The sequence below is a fragment of the Frieseomelitta varia genome, unplaced genomic scaffold (assembly GCF_011392965.1).
Source record: "Frieseomelitta varia isolate USP_RPSP 00005682 unplaced genomic scaffold, Fvar_1.2 scaffold_923, whole genome shotgun sequence".
Taxonomy (NCBI): domain Eukaryota; kingdom Metazoa; phylum Arthropoda; class Insecta; order Hymenoptera; family Apidae; genus Frieseomelitta; species Frieseomelitta varia.
In genome coordinates, this window is record NW_025110727.1 from 94320 (window position 1) to 110187 (window position 15868).

The 15868-nt window shown below is 37.4% G+C and overlaps 1 protein-coding gene across 1 annotated transcript; it reads right to left on the reverse strand.

The window, feature by feature from the left end:
* Positions 1 to 8956: 8956 nt before the first annotated feature.
* Positions 8957 to 14333, reverse strand: LOC122537638 (gastrula zinc finger protein XlCGF46.1-like). Its single transcript, XM_043670984.1, has 5 exons — positions 14211 to 14333; positions 12446 to 12810; positions 11652 to 11733; positions 11129 to 11507; positions 8957 to 9332 (listed from the first exon to the last, which is right to left on the reverse strand). Exons 1-5 carry the CDS (start codon positions 14331 to 14333, stop codon positions 8968 to 8970), a joined length of 1314 nt encoding a protein of 437 aa, XP_043526919.1. The 3' UTR covers positions 8957 to 8967.
* Between the last annotated feature and the right edge of the window lie 1535 nt (positions 14334 to 15868).

Here is a 15868-nt window from a genome sequence, read left to right on the forward strand (position 1 = left end):
GTACCAATAAGCGGCGAACGATCTCCCTATCGATCGTGATTAACAGCATTTCCACGAGAGCCAATTCTTATCGATCCAAGCTTTTCTCGAGATTTCGCTGGGCGGGGCTCATTGAATTGAATCAGCCGGCATTAAGTCGGATTATATGGCTAAACTGTCGGAGATGAAACGCGTCGCGGACAGATATATTAAGGCTGTCAGCGGAGACGGAAGGCTACATGATCGGCCTGGCGAGCGAAGCCTGGACGCAAAACGAGTCCCTGTGAAAACCATCTCTCGCTTCATTCGACGCTGCGACAGGAGCACGCGACAGCTTTCCTGTTCTCGTGACCGTGAACCGTTAAACGTCCACGAAGCACAACGACCATCCTGTCTAGGATCGCCGATCGATAGCTCCGAGAGTCGAGAAAAACCGTTCGTTATCCGCGGTTACAACGACGCACTTGCCAACATGCTCGAACTGTTATCGCGGCTTTTCCTACTCGATTCCACGCGATGCTCGAGCACCGAGTATTGAAATTCCTCAAAATGGTGATTGCCGGTTGTGGCTGTAATTTCGTGGGAAGGAAATCATTTAGGGGAGAGTGGGACTAGAATTCCGTAGAATAGATACTTAGGAGTCTATTTTAGAAGAGAGGAGAGTAATTTCAAGTTTCCTTCGAATACACAGTTTCTAACAAAACTATCAAATTATCGTATTCGATGGTCACTGGTTTCAATCATTTCTGCAGTTACTGAGAATATCTGGGTGTTTCCAGCGGACACCTATCGCGATGAAAATACGATCACGCGTTTATTTATGTATTTGTGTTCATCGTAATATAATTTAACACGCGTATCGTTCCCTGCAAATAAATTTTTTATCGTAGATATTTAAACGAGATACAGTGAAACAAGCTTGAAGTTCCAAGTACGTTGAAACACCACCAATTTATATACAAACGATTTATCGATCGAAAATTTCGTTTCACTAAATAAAGATCGAACAAACGAAGTTCCGTTTGACATTTAAAGACTCGATTTTCTCTATTTTTCTCCATTAGCGAAACAAGACAAAATATATTCAAAAATCTCGCTCGAGACAAAAAAAAAATCGAGCATTTGAAATCTTCTGAATAATTTATTGCGTAATAATTATCAACGTACGACATATTTAAATACGTAGCGATCCCACTGCCGAACAATCATTCTTCCAATGTTGAAAGAGCTGTATCAGTCGCGATTTATGTTCGACGATATCGATAATATTTCAAGCAGTCCTCGTTTCTTCCTCTCCGCTCGTAAAGACGGAGCGAGGAAGAGGAGTGCGCGGTTTTTCGCGGCGCGAACGCGATCTAATTGGATACGAAATGAAGTGGACGAAATCGACGAGCAAAAATCGCCGCGCGTGGAATTTGAAATTCATATCTTCCGGCTACGCGAAAGGGTGCGTCGCTCGTGCATCCGTCATCTTTTTCTGCCGGCCAGGAGAGCGCATAATTGCGCTGCTGCATAAACCGCGTCCTGCTTGGACGTCGTGTCCGGGTCGATGTCATTGGCCGACCAACTCCGAGAAATCGTTATCATGTTTTCGCTTTGTATCCCCGTTGCATCATCGTCGATAATAATGCCAACTCTTGCAGAAAATTCCAAGGTACATCTGAGAAAAGGAATAATGACGACCGATTTCACTGAATATTACCTGTAAAAACTGAGAGATAAAACGTTTAATTAAACGCACGACAGGGATAATCGTCTTGAACACGTAATACGGTTCCATTGATCATCGATACGATAATATAATATAATAATAGATTTAGAATATAAGATCGTGACATCTTCGCTAGCTCTTTCGTATATTACACACATTTTTAAATTTGTCAAAACTTGGTCGATGTGATCATGACGATCGTGTCTCGCTGCAATATCACTGAAATTGCAACGTGTTTTATATAAACACGTACTATATATATTTATAAAAGGCTTCCACAGATGGTCGAATACTTCCGTGCATGACGTCCTGGGGATTGTTATAATTAACGAAGATTAATAATAACACCGTGGAGTCCCTCCCGTCTGACTTTAATTGCAATTAATTTCTAATTCACCTGTTTACCCGCCAGCTTTCTCTCTCTCTCTCTCTCTCTCTCTCTCTCTCTCCCCATTCCCTCCCCTTCTGTTCTGTTATGAATTAAAGGCGCGTTAACGTTAGACGATGTTAACGATTAGGATCAGGGGTCACGCTAATTAAAGACGCAGCCGTCGGGTCGCTCCGCGTATAATTCCGGCGTATATTTTAAGCAAAGTAAGACGTAAAACGTGCAACTGTGCAGCATTTGTAATAATATCCATAAAGTAATTCTATCGTGGAGAACGTATTATTCAGAATCGTGGGAATTAATCAGACTCTTTAGAGCAGACGTTAGTTTAGTTTTCCCTTTATGGCGGTTGACGCTTGAATTGATCGAGCGAAATAAAAAGACATTTAATTTTATTCGCAGATGAACGACTTGACAGTATTTTTTAGGACATTGGACTTTAAAATATCTAGAAGTTAATTAATATTTTAAAAAAGTTGTCTTCCGATTGAAATTTCAACACAAAATTATCATTATTGTTCCAATTTGTATTAATATTACACTATTATATCATATCATAATAAACTGTGTTAATTATACTATGTACTCTACTATATTAATAATAATCTTATTCCATAATCATTCCGAAATAGTAGAATGTTGCGATTTCAAGTAATTTTTGCAGTGACGTCAAACGTAGAAGAACGTTTTCATGCAAAATGTCTAGAATCGAATTAAAAATATCGAAATCTAGAATTAAAAATGTAAGAGGATCAAAAGTTTTCCGTGATAATTCCCCGAATTGTATTCTGCGGCGATTAAAACTTGATGAAATGATATCATCGTTACGGAGATTCAGAAATTTACTTATTCCTTATTAATTATTACAAGTATGTGACATTTTTACATTCTCTGATAGCAATCAAACTTCCCTGAAAGGTATCAAATTGTCCCTCCGTAACAACGAATTAACCACACTGATCGTCGATCGATTCACCCGGCCAGAAAAAGGAACAGAGAGAAGGGCCATGCAGCAAATTTATTTAATGGAATAATTTGTCTAATGTAATAATAGAATCATCGTTCGAAGAAAACGAAGGAAAGAAAAAGAAGAGGAAGGAAGGAGAAAGAAAGGGGGTAAGGGAATCGAAGAGTTTGTTGCTGGATTTCGGCTTCACGGGTCGTCGATTAACCAGAAGAGGCGATGAAAGAGTTCGATGAAATAATGACGGGACCAGGTCGATAAATAGTACGCCTCTGCTGGTTCCAGGGGCGGAGTGAGGCAGGTGGAAGGGGCCCGAGCGGGGCCCTTCGGGGCCCGCGTTAATGCCAGCCAACGGAAGACAGCTATCAAAAGCCCGTATTTAAATATTATCAGTGAAATTACAGTGCTCACTGCTCGCGAGGGATGCTCGATCATTACCGGCTGGCAATTCGGCCTCTTTAATCGCCGTTGTCAATACTAATCGACATCGTCGTTATTTAATATTCCTTCGTGCGTGTCTTTTTTCTTTTTTCTTTTTCTTCTCCTCTCCTTCTTTGCTCCACACGCGGAGGAATGGGAACGCCGAAGCACACGAAGGCGGTAATTAATTGAATTAATTAAAATTGCTCCTTCAGAAAATGATTGTCAGACTTGGAGGATTTTTATCGAGTTTCGAAGGAATATCGAAAGGTGCAAAAGTATGCACGATATAAAATACAACGAAACAATTATACGAAAGTACAATAAATATCATGTATATAAAATGGGACTCGAAATAGAATATTTATCGTAATTTCGTATAATTGTTTTGTTGTATTTTATATAAAATAGAATTTCTATTACTTTGATCCCACTTTTTTTAGTTGTATGAAGAATCCGTAGTCTAGTATTAATTACATAGGTACGACATGTGGATTTTTGTTCGTTGAATTTCATTCGTCTCATTTACAAATTTAAAGAATCATTGCCTGATTCAGTACTTATAACATGATGTATTTTATTGCAGAAACGAATAATTTTTTTTAATAATTTATCCTTCGACTACTGTGAAATTATAAATATCATCGATTTTAAATTCTCAGTTACAACACCGATTGATATTCAACTTTACGTGAAATTAACGTGTCCCAGGAAATACTAAAACACTTGCTCATATCTGAGAATTAAAAATCAACAAAGATACGAATAATACTAACCTAAACCCAATTTTCAAATAGTACTTTAACATTATCTGCGTTTCACTGTAATACGTTAGATTACTAAAATTTCAGAAATTATTTCATTAGAAATTCAACAAAGTTAATAACTATTAAATTAATAATAAAACAAGAAATTTTGGTCACGAATAATCGTCCAATAATGCCAGAATTAAGAATTAAGGATCAATGTCGTGTGTCCAACTAGCACTTCCTGATTCTACTTAATTCGTGCCTGCGTGCACGTTAGTACACATCGATAAATAGACAAGTAATTCAACTATTCTCACAGTCGTCAATCTAAAATCCAAATCTCGATCGACAAATACCGTGACTCGTGTTCTTGCGCGTACACGATTCGCTCTTGTGATAATGTGGAAAACTCCGAAACCACGGTATTCATCGTCCGTACGTGATACCGTAACGTTCGCTCGGTGTTCGTCAGGGAAATGATCGCGATTACGCGCGAAATCACGTCGAAGGGATTAGCCACGCTGTTTTCACCGGCGGTAGCCGAGTAATAACGCGGCGAACATGCAATTAGGGACCGTCTACGGCAAAACAATATCGGCGCTCGGTATCTGCGCGCTGGGTCCTCATTAGCATAAACCGGTGAATAGAGCAACCATAGTTGGGGGGGGGGGGGGGAGATGCACACACGCATTGATAGCGAACGAAGAAGGTGAAGGGAGCGGTGGGAGGGGAATGTAGGAGGTGGAGAAATAATTAAAGCTCAACGATCGCTATCTAAATAATTAGAAGTTGGCGTGACTCTGCATAAGGCCGCCGTTGTACTCGCCGACTCTCAACTGTCAGATCGTAAGATCTCCGCGAGGCCGGCATAATTAGGCGAGAAATATGAACGAGAAATCCGTGGTATTTAAATGCGGCGACGCGGCGAGGAAGCGATGTGTCAAAATCGTGCCGCGGGTATTTTCTTTCTTTTTCTTTTTTTTTCTCTTCTTTCTTTTTTTCTTCTCTTTTCCACGATCGCGATACAAGTATGCTACCTCGTACGCTGTCCGTCACTGTGAGTCAGACGCGCTTTCGACTATCGTTTCCTTTGCGCAACACCGCGGCTAGAGTCCGTGAAAAATCGCGAGGGAACGTTGCGAAAAGAACGTTGAAACGAGGAATACAGTCGTCCGTCCTTTATAAACGAAATTTCGTTTTAACCTGTGAGAGAAGAAGATTGTTGGACGATTTTGCCGATTCGTTGGGAACTCAGCCTTTTATATTCTGACGGTACCGTTTTATGTTATTTTAATGCGGCAACAATTCCTCAGAACGCTCAAAGATACGTAGTAAACGAAGTATACTGCGTTTTATTATTTCCGATTTAAATTATAATATTATAAAGTATTTCTTAACTTTACTGTATAATATTATAATATTAAATTAATAATTACTGTATAATATTTTAATATTAAATTATAATATTATACGGTAAAGTATTTCTTATATGAATCTTTATTTATTCGAATATCTTAATTATGTCAGAATAAAAGAGAACGTTAGTTAGTAATTAACTATAGCAATATATTCTCGATCTTTCGATAAATATTCGAAAACATTGGAATTTTTTCGTCTTCAGAAATTGTATTGAAGTGGCTAATTTTTTTATTATCACGTAATTCGAGCAAATATAACAGCACTTTATAAACCTGAAGGTTTCAATATTTCGAAAACCTTTGATCGAGAACTTCCTGCCAGGTAACATTAAGATATTCGACAAATAGTGGTTCAAATAAGGGGATTGTACATAAAATTATTACACAGTAAGTAATCAAATGACACAAGAATATAGTAAAAATATCATAGTTAACTTTAAACAAGATCCAGCCTGATCCTAATCATTATGTGATTGGACGTTGTATTGAAAAATAAATAGCACATTGTGAAACTATTCGACAAATAGTGGTTCAAATAAAGGGATTGTACATAAAATTATTACACAGTAAGTAATCAAATGATACAAGAATATAGTAAAAATATCATAGTTAACTTTAAGCAAGATCCAGCTTGATTCTAATCATTATATGACTGGACGTTGTATTGAAAAATAAATAGCACATTGTGAAACGCGAATAATCTTCAAATTTCGCCAAATTCGGCAATTTATTCTGTCTCTTATTCAATTTCGTCGACACGTTGAATCTATTTCTTGGTCGCAACGTGACCGCGTGCCATCCGAATTTAGGCAATTGGAAGATGCAAATTACGGGAGAATTGTGTTCGAGGTCCGAAAGGGCCGTAACACGCGGAGAATTCGCGAATAGAGACGGAAGGAACGCAGGCAGGGGGTGGGAGGGGGGCGACGTGCTCGGCGGCATTGTCAAAGGGTTACTCGTGGAGGCTCGCGAATCACAGATGCAATCAGATAAAAGGGCGGTTCTTCTCGGATTACTGTATGCGAGCCCCCGCTGTGACCACGCACCTTAAACTACCATTCTCACGTGCGGCGACACAAGCGGGGCCCACGTGCTCGAGATACAGTTGAGGCCGACCAGCATGCGGGTTCCCATGCGTTATCGGGATCAAATTATATAATGCACCCTTGACAAGGATTCCGCGACCACGAGGTCTTTGTTAAACGCGACGGATCCTACATCCGTTGACTTCCTCGACTCGATCTTTCCGCGGTGGATCGTTCAATTTTTCACCGAGCGTATTCGACAGTTTGATCAACTTAACAATCTCGTAAAATTATAAATTTCGTTCAGAAAAATAATTCTACTGTATAATTTTAATTGTATCTCATGATAAAGTTACTTGAGATGGTGATGTGGTTTTTTGTTTTTCAGAAACTTTGGTGAAAAATTTAATTCAATTTTAATTTTACGAATTAAACGTTATGGAATGCATGTTGTATATTTTATCTAGCTAATTTCGCACTTTGAAATTCCCTGCAGTCTGATTGATAAAATGATTAACAAAGTTATATATTATCCTTTGTATTCTAATATATTTCAATAATACTTCAAGCAGGATAATTATGCTGCAAAATAGGAGGAACAAAGGAAATTATTCTGCGAATAATATCCACTCTGTATCATCAAATGCAAGATAATACACAGCCAGCGACTAATTAAAAATTTTGTATTCCTTAACATTCAATATTAACGAACGAATATTAATAACAAACGAGTTTAATATTAGTTGGTAAATACTTCACAGGACAAATTACATTATAAATCACATATGATCAATTGTATATAGCTTTCGAAGATGGCAGTTTATCTGTACAGTTCAAGAGATAGTAGCTCATGCAAACGATCATTTTCAAGATTCATGAATCTTACAAATTTCCTTTGCCAGCTGATACAATCGCTGCTAGATTATAAACTTCTGTTGCATAAACCGGTTCTACAATTTTACGTCAATTAGCAGAATCCTGATTTATACAATTGTTCCGTAGGAATCCGTTGTTTTATTATTTATCCTCCTTACTGTTACGCAAGAGGATCTGTCGGTACCGTTAATTTATAAAATTTCAAATAATCAGTTCAATTATGCAACAGATTTCTTGATATTATCATCGGGCGCGCAATTATATCGCGTTGCATCAGCATTGTTGCAATTAATTTCCAGTCACAACGATTGCATGCAGAAACGGAGTATCCTAGAGAGTCAGAGAAACCACTTCTGCAAAAAAAATTCAATTAATGAAAATAACAGGAAATGTCATCGACGAAGTGTTCAGAGACTCGAGACTCAATAAGAAACCTGTTCCCATCGGATGACAGTAACGAAACGACAGTCCACGTACATATGTTCGATTAAACAATCACTGCCGCGCGTTCATCGCGAACGAATTCGATCACGTCTCGACGATAGCCGAGCAACCACTATGATTACGCGAGCCACCTTGATGACGAACCCGAAGTCGTGCTAGCTTCGATGTAGGCACTGGCAATCGGAATCCTGTCGATCCAGCCTGGTATTAATCGGACTTTTGTTCCACGGCAGAGTGCTTATTAAGCGAGATTCTTTATTAAAGCATGCAAATACCAATCGTATCATAAGCCCCTATTAAATATAAACGTGACTGATCAGTGGCAACGTGTCGACGAGATGTTGCACGTGTAGGTTTAGTAGCTTATAGTTGACAGAAATAATCAACGTGATTTAAAGATAATTTTAATCAGTTAACGAGTTAAACTTGGATCCCATTCTTTGAAATATGTATATTATTTGTTAAATTACATTATATTTATATTTATAAAGGTTTCTATCAGTCCAGTAATTAATTAATTCCTCAGAGATTCTAGACGATTTTAAACAAACATGAGACAAGCATTGTTGATTAATTAATCAGAAAATAAAGTACGTGTCGATATTTACAAAGATCAAGATTGACCATATCGGACGATGATCAGTTATTATTAATTTTGTAATTCGAAGAATTTCTGTAATTAAGAAACTATCCAGTTTGGAGAACAGGATGTGGATACAACTTTATGATAAAGTTTTTCAAGAGCTGTCGTTATTGAATATGTCTGAAGCAAATGAAGTTCTCGAGAATTTCTTGCTCGTAAATATTTTACAAACTGGAGAACTCGAGTAAAACATGTTCTACGTTTACATCGTTCAATTTTCCATTATTAATAACTGGTTTTCATCAGTCGAACAATTAATTAATTCTTCAGAGATAATTAATTAATTCTCCACACGTTCATCTAAACGATTTTTAAGAAATAAATTGATAAATTGTAACGTCGATGGATAATTACAATCGTCGAATCTTTGAATTCAAATCAACGGAACTGTTCGTCGATTTAGGACGAAAGAACACGATCTGAGTGACCGTGTCTGAATACGATGGGCCAGTCTTCATCCTTGGCGGATTTCCGCATTTGTGTGCCTTCAGTTGGTATCGTTCTCCATACTGGCGACCGCAGAAGTCGCATTTGTACGGTTTCTCGCCGATGTGGCCGTAAATGTGCTTGGCCAATTTCGTTTTCACGCTGAATCGTGATTTACAGAAGTCACACTCGAATCGTTTCACCCCCGTGTGACGATATCTGTGTACCTTCAGGCCCCACGATCTTCTGTAACATTTGCCGCAGTCCTCGCACTTGTACGGCCTCACTCCTACGAGATCAAATTACGTTTCATTAATTACCAAAGCGAGGTAATTTTAATCGTTATTTTAATAATCATCGACGACGGTATAAATTTCTAGAATAATTGATCTCGAACGTGTCAATGAAATTTTTGTACTCTCGCTAACTAGGTTCCTCTTACGAAGATATATTTAGCTTCTCTCGGTTTATTTCAGAGTCACATGAAACAGGAAAAATTGTGAGATTGTAGTCCTAACTCGATGGAAAGGTTAGTGTATATGCATATTATTTTGTAGCCTTAGCATGTGAAAGTTTTGAACTGTATAAAAAAGATTGTATCTGGTCCCGCCTGATATCAAGGATTAAATATATCGAGTTGAGAATAATAATAGCGATCGTTGACTTTTGCATCTTTTTTCGTTGTGTCGAGCTCTTCATGCTTTGAAATATTTTCGAAACGCCATTTTCTCTCTGTTCAGAAATTTCATGTTAATTAATTTCTGTGTATCTGCATTTAACGGTAGTAAGAAGATATTAGGTGATGAATCTATTAGATGAACAATTTCACAAGCGTGTAAGACAAGATGTATGCAGACAGACCTGATGTAAATATTCTCACAGCTAATTGTGAATGAAATCACGGAACCAAGAAACGTCTTACGGCGCGGATGAAACTGCCTCTGCTCACGAAGACCGTCCTGAAATTCCCTCATCGCGGTTTTTACTTCTTTTTTTTTTTTTCTTTTTTTTTCTTTCTCGTATACACTCATGTAAATTCGCGGTATTGAGACATAAATATCACAAGATAAGCCACTTACGCCACTGTTTTACAGCGATTAACCGAGGGAGGTCCGTATTAATTAGAAAATCAAGGACTATGGATCTTACACGCCTGCCAATTAACCCTTTCACGTCGCAAGAAAGGGGTTCCAAGAGCGTTTCAAGATATACGATAGACGCGTACTTAACTGGCGGATAACGTTTCGGTTGTAAACTAGACATTTAAGAAACCGGGCGCGACCTGCTCGCAATTTTATTATTTATCTCATCCTTTTCCTGTTCATTTTTACGAGCGCTGACAAGTAGAACAATAGACCAGATCAAGGAAATCTCGTGCACATTTCCCGATATAAAAAACGTGTGGCACGCCAGTGTTGCGAATCTGTTCAATCTTAAAAATAATAATGGTTACGTATTACGCGTTAGATCGAAGATTATTATGAGAATTGCAAAGTGAAGGTTTTCAGGTAAAGACAAAATAATCCACACAGTTATATATAGCATAATGAATATTTCTATATTACGTGTGGTGTACGAAACATTTTGACATTTCTTCAACGCTGTAGTGAGATTGATTATATTGGTCAAGGCAATATCTGGTAATTTTTATATATTATATTCATTTTCTGACTTCATTTTCAAGTTTCATCGAGATAATTGCGACAGTCTTTATATCGCGCATAACATGTAACATGTAACAAGCTCTTCTTTCGCGATATGTAGATGTTAATATTAAAAAAATTAGAAAAAGAAAAGCAATTGTTGCAAAAAATATCCGAAACTCGATATAGCCTTCGCATATAACCTCGTTACCAAACTCTAACGTTGTCAGAATTAATTACTAAGACTAGTTACCACAACTCTACAATTACCAAACTGACGAGCTAAAATTAGAAGAAAATAAATCAAGTTAGAATGAAATTAAAATTTTATATCAAATTAATAGACGAATTAAATTAAAATAAAATTAAAATTTTATATGATCAACCCTGAAAACTACCAAAACTACCGTCAAATTTACTCTACGGAGCGGCAGTATCTCACCGTAGTGCGACAAAATGTGATGCTTCAAGGCGCCCTTGAGATGGAACCGGTGCTTGCAGATGTCGCACTCGAACCTTCTGACACCGGTGTGCGTCAGTTTGTGCGTCTTCAACACGGAGGACCTCTTAAACTTGGCGGGACAGAGGTCACACTGGAACGGCGAGTCCGCGGTGTGAACGATCATGTGCGCCCTCAGGCTACTCGGCCGTAGGAACCTCTTCTTGCAGATGGAGCACTCGAACGGCTTCACGTTGGTGTGCATCAGCTTGTGATCGCGCAACGACTGCCGATGGAGCAGCTTCTTCTTGCACACGCCGCATTCGAACGACCTGCGGCTCGAGTGCACCTCGTTCTGGTGCCTCTTCAGCTGGTCCCTCTGCTGGAATTCGAATCGAGTCGCCGCGGTAATTGATCACGTTTTGCTGGAAGACTGGTGTCGATCTTGTCCCCCCCCCCCCCCCCCGCCGTTTCTGTTCCACGCCGGATGGCGGAAAGAAAACGGTGGAAACGCGAGCGTACATACCTGAAATCGAAGGTTGCAGTGCCGGCACACGAGGGTTTCCAACGTTTCGTGTAACTTCAGGTGATGCTTCAGGGCTGACGACCTGGATCATTCACGAGAAATTTTATCGAGCATTGAATTCTGGAGTCTGACTTGGAAAAGTTAAGGTGATTTAAATTCATTCGTTTTTCTCAGTACTTCTTTTGTGAGAGAATGTTTATGACTCGGTTGGAAACAAATTACAATTGCAAAATTGGCTCAATTTGAGAAATTGTACGAGATATAATATTTTCTTTATCTTCTGTGTTATTTAATGTATATGTTATTTCAAATACACGAATAAATTTATCGCTAGGATCGTAAAAAAAAATCCTACGCAATGGTAACTATTGCATAAACAGTGCAACAAACTTTCATAGCTGCAACAAGTTTCTAAATAATAAGGCATTAAACATTAGACACTGCGGGTTTTCGTACAGATACATAATTTTGTGAAAATAATTAAAAACGATGGAACCTAGATAAAAGTTTGTCTCGTCAATTAAATATATTATATTTAATTATTATTATTTAACTATTATATTTAATTAAATATATTATAAATATGTTGAATATATAATAACAGGTATCTTGGATACTTTCTATATCTTCGTAAATTACATTACATTCTATGTTGCACCTTTAAATTTCTCCAAAGTGCATAAAAATCCGCAGTCTGCTAATCACATGATACATTTCATTTGCCAAAGTGGAGAATTCTTTTTTTTTTCGAAAAAAATAGAATCGATCGTCCAAGTAACTCGTATATACGTTACCATGAGAACTGCTTCGCGCAAAGTCCACACTGGAACAGTTTCCCATGACTGTGGCTTATCATGTGCGTATTGAACTCTGCCTCGTCGGGGAACTCTATCCTACAGACGCTGCATATGTACTTTCTTCCTGTCGTCAATGCCTTTACGTACTCTTCGAAATCGACGTACTCGTCCGGCGTAATTTCTTTCTTAACCGAGGGCAAGTTTCTCCCTCTCGCGTCTCTGTCTTTCTCGCACGAGTTACCGAGATCCCGAGATTTTTTTACTCTCTCGCTAGATTCAATTTCTCGAGGAACTTCGATGTCCAGTTCGTCGTTCGCCGAGAAGTTCTCGATCTCGTCGAGCACTTCAGTCTTGACTTTAATCTGTCGCCAAATAGAAAAACTCGTTTATTCACTTAGTTTATTTTTTAACGATTAGCGGGTATTAACTCTGCGATAGAAGAAAGAACTAATATAATACAACTATTATATATTTAATATATAGTATAGTACAGTACAGTACTAATTATATATTTAATATATAGTATAGTACAGTATAGTACCAAGTAGAGTACAGTACTAATTACATATTTAATGTATAGTATAGTACAGTATAGTACCAAGTAGAGTTCAGTACTAATTATATATTTAATATATAGTACAGTACAGTACTAATTATATTTTTAATATATAGTATAGTACAGTACTAATTATATATGGTACAGTATTGGTTTACAAACGCGTAATCAGTTAACTTCAAGCGTCGTACTCCTTCCATTTTTATGACCACTTCGATGAAACTTTGCAGAAACGCATCGTCGCCCGATGATTCAGATTCGAAGCAAGAGGATTTCTGAAATCCCTTGCGGACTTTCATGTTCAACGCGCGGTTTCCCTCGACGTGATCGCCGGCCGCGATCTCGCCGGTTTCGTTGGACATTGCATATGCAGGATATTAGATAATTTCGCGCGAACGCTTCCGCGAGAAATGGCGGAGCCGGCTCGCGAAACGAGGTACGAACGGCGTTTTAATGACTCTCGACGCTCTGTTACGTAAGGTGAGAGACGAAAGCAAGAAAAGGAAAGAAAAAAAATAGAACAAAAGAGGGGAAGAAATGTAGGAAAAAGATAGAAGAAAAGAAAGAAAAAAATAGAAGAAATTAGGGGAAGAAATGTAGGAAAAAGATAGAAGAAAAGAAAGAAAAAAATAGAAGAAAAGAGGGGAAGAAATGTAGGGAAGAGTAAGAGAAGGACATAGGGGCAGGGAAGAAAATGGGAAAGAAAAACGTTGCGTCGTCCGTTTGTTTAGAAATGGTTGCCTTTTATGTAATGAATTATGCAATCAGCAGATAGAGAACAGTGATACTACCGATATAGCAGGACGATTCGTCGAAACGAATATTTTAGCCTAGTATTTTCATGGACGTTATCGTAATTGGACAAAGGACGGTTCGTGCATTTGTTCGGTTTATAATTTTTAATTATAATAATTATATTGGTATCGATATATATATTGATTGATATTAAATGAATCTAGTGAAAGTCCATTTTCAGCATTGAAATAATTATTGTATGTAACTTACATTAATTTGCCGTTTGAAGTCTACGTATAATTTAAGAATTAGATGCATACAATGTGTAAAAATATGTGCAACTATAATTCAAAGTAGTATTTATATTATATTATAATCTATTTGGCAAATGAAGCAATTTTTTCGTTTCGTTTCTCGTATTCGTGAAACATCCGCAGTCCAATCATAACCTAATCGAGGATCAGAACTTACTTCTTTGCACAGCTTGCAACGCTTCTCGCTTCCTATTATCTTCACCTCGTCGTCATATTCGTTTTTCTTCGTGCGATCGTGATCGTTGTCTCTGGTAATGTTCTCTCTCTTGCACTCTGACATTTCGCCGACCACGAAAACGTAAAAATTGGAAACAGACGCGTGAGAAAAGTGATAGGGGATCGAGAAACAAGGAAGCAACGAAGAATGAAAAATAACTGGTCAACGTAGATTAGAATGTTGTTGGTTAATTTTACTCTTTGAAGTTTGCTTCGCCATGACTTACGAAGTAAATAACAAAGACGATTTTCAAGACCCACTACAAATTACTTTTTACTTTAGAACGAGTATTATACCTGCTTCAAAATTGGAAAAATTGAGTATACTAAATATGTCAAAAATTAATTAAATATATGTATTGTATACTATATATAAAAAATATATTAATATTGTATGTAATACTATATATAACATTATTAAATTATTTTTTAATTATTATATATACAATATTAATATTATATATACTACTATATATAAAATTATTAAATTATTTTTTAATTGTTATATGTACAATATTAATATTATATATACTACTATATATAAAATTATTAAATTATTTTTTAATTGTTATATATATACAATATTAATATTGTATGTAATACTATATATAAAAATATATTATCAAGAATAATATCATAAAACATGCATGGAAAAATTTGATTAATAACTAGATAGATATAGGATATTAAAACGTGTCTTAAAAGTTTTAAACATATATATATTAAATACATATATCATATTTAATATATATATATATTCATGAAAATTCCCTACAAGCGTTCGAATACTTTCGTGCGCAACTGCCATATCTGCAGTTTTATAATTCATCGGCCTAGAGTCCCTCGAGTACGAGTTTCGAACACCGACTTGCACAAGTCGCAAGTGGCTGTGCGCCTAGCGTCCAAGTCTAACGATATTCGATGTTTAAGCAAACAGAGTGCGGAACACCGCTAGGATAGGTGATGACCGTCCAGCCTAGCGAGTAGTTAGAACAAGCGTCTGGGGTAAGGGGTCGCTGCCATCAGCCCCACTGGATGAGTCTAGGCAGCGACTCTGAGACGAAACGCCATAACCTTTCCTCACCTTTTACCCATCACCTAGATCTTATTCTTTCATCTTCTTCCACCATCCTCGCACCAATTGTAAATAGTGTAAATATGTAAATAGACACATAGACATATATATACAAGCCCTTCACATCCACACAGTTACATTTCGTACAACTCTTTAACCCAAAAAGAAATTATGGTTTATTATCGTTTATACACGTAACATCTAAATATGAAATATCATTCTGAAACATTATTTTATTGCGTCGAATGTTTTCGAATAAAGCGAACATTTTAAAACGCGCACGATGTGAAAAGAAGCGAACAAACTGGATGAAAATCGTTACCTCCGATGATTCATTGCCATTATCTCTGATCACTTATGCAAACCTAGGTGTGGTATCCTTTCAAACCAAGTCCGTGCCTCCGTTAGATCAAACACAAATGAACTCGTATTTTTTAACGATGCAACGCACAAACGTGTAATCTGGCTATTAGGAAAACAAAGCTATTAAGCCGGCCATCATCAATGCGAAATCGTAATGATTT

What these genes read in the sequence shown, in the direction of transcription:
- LOC122537638 (XM_043670984.1), bottom strand. Translation starts at nt 14,333, where the DNA reads ATGTCAGAGTGCAAGAGAGAGAACATTACCAGAGACAACGATCACGAT. An exon ending in ACTGCAACCTTCGATTTCAG is followed by an intron (nt 11,508 to 11,651) that starts GTATGTACGCTC and finishes TTCGAATTCCAG; the next exon opens with CAGAGGGACCAGCTGAAGAG. An exon ending in TCACATTTTGTCGCACTACG is followed by an intron (nt 9,333 to 11,128) that starts GTGAGATACTGC and finishes TTGATCTCGTAG; the next exon opens with GAGTGAGGCCGTACAAGTGC.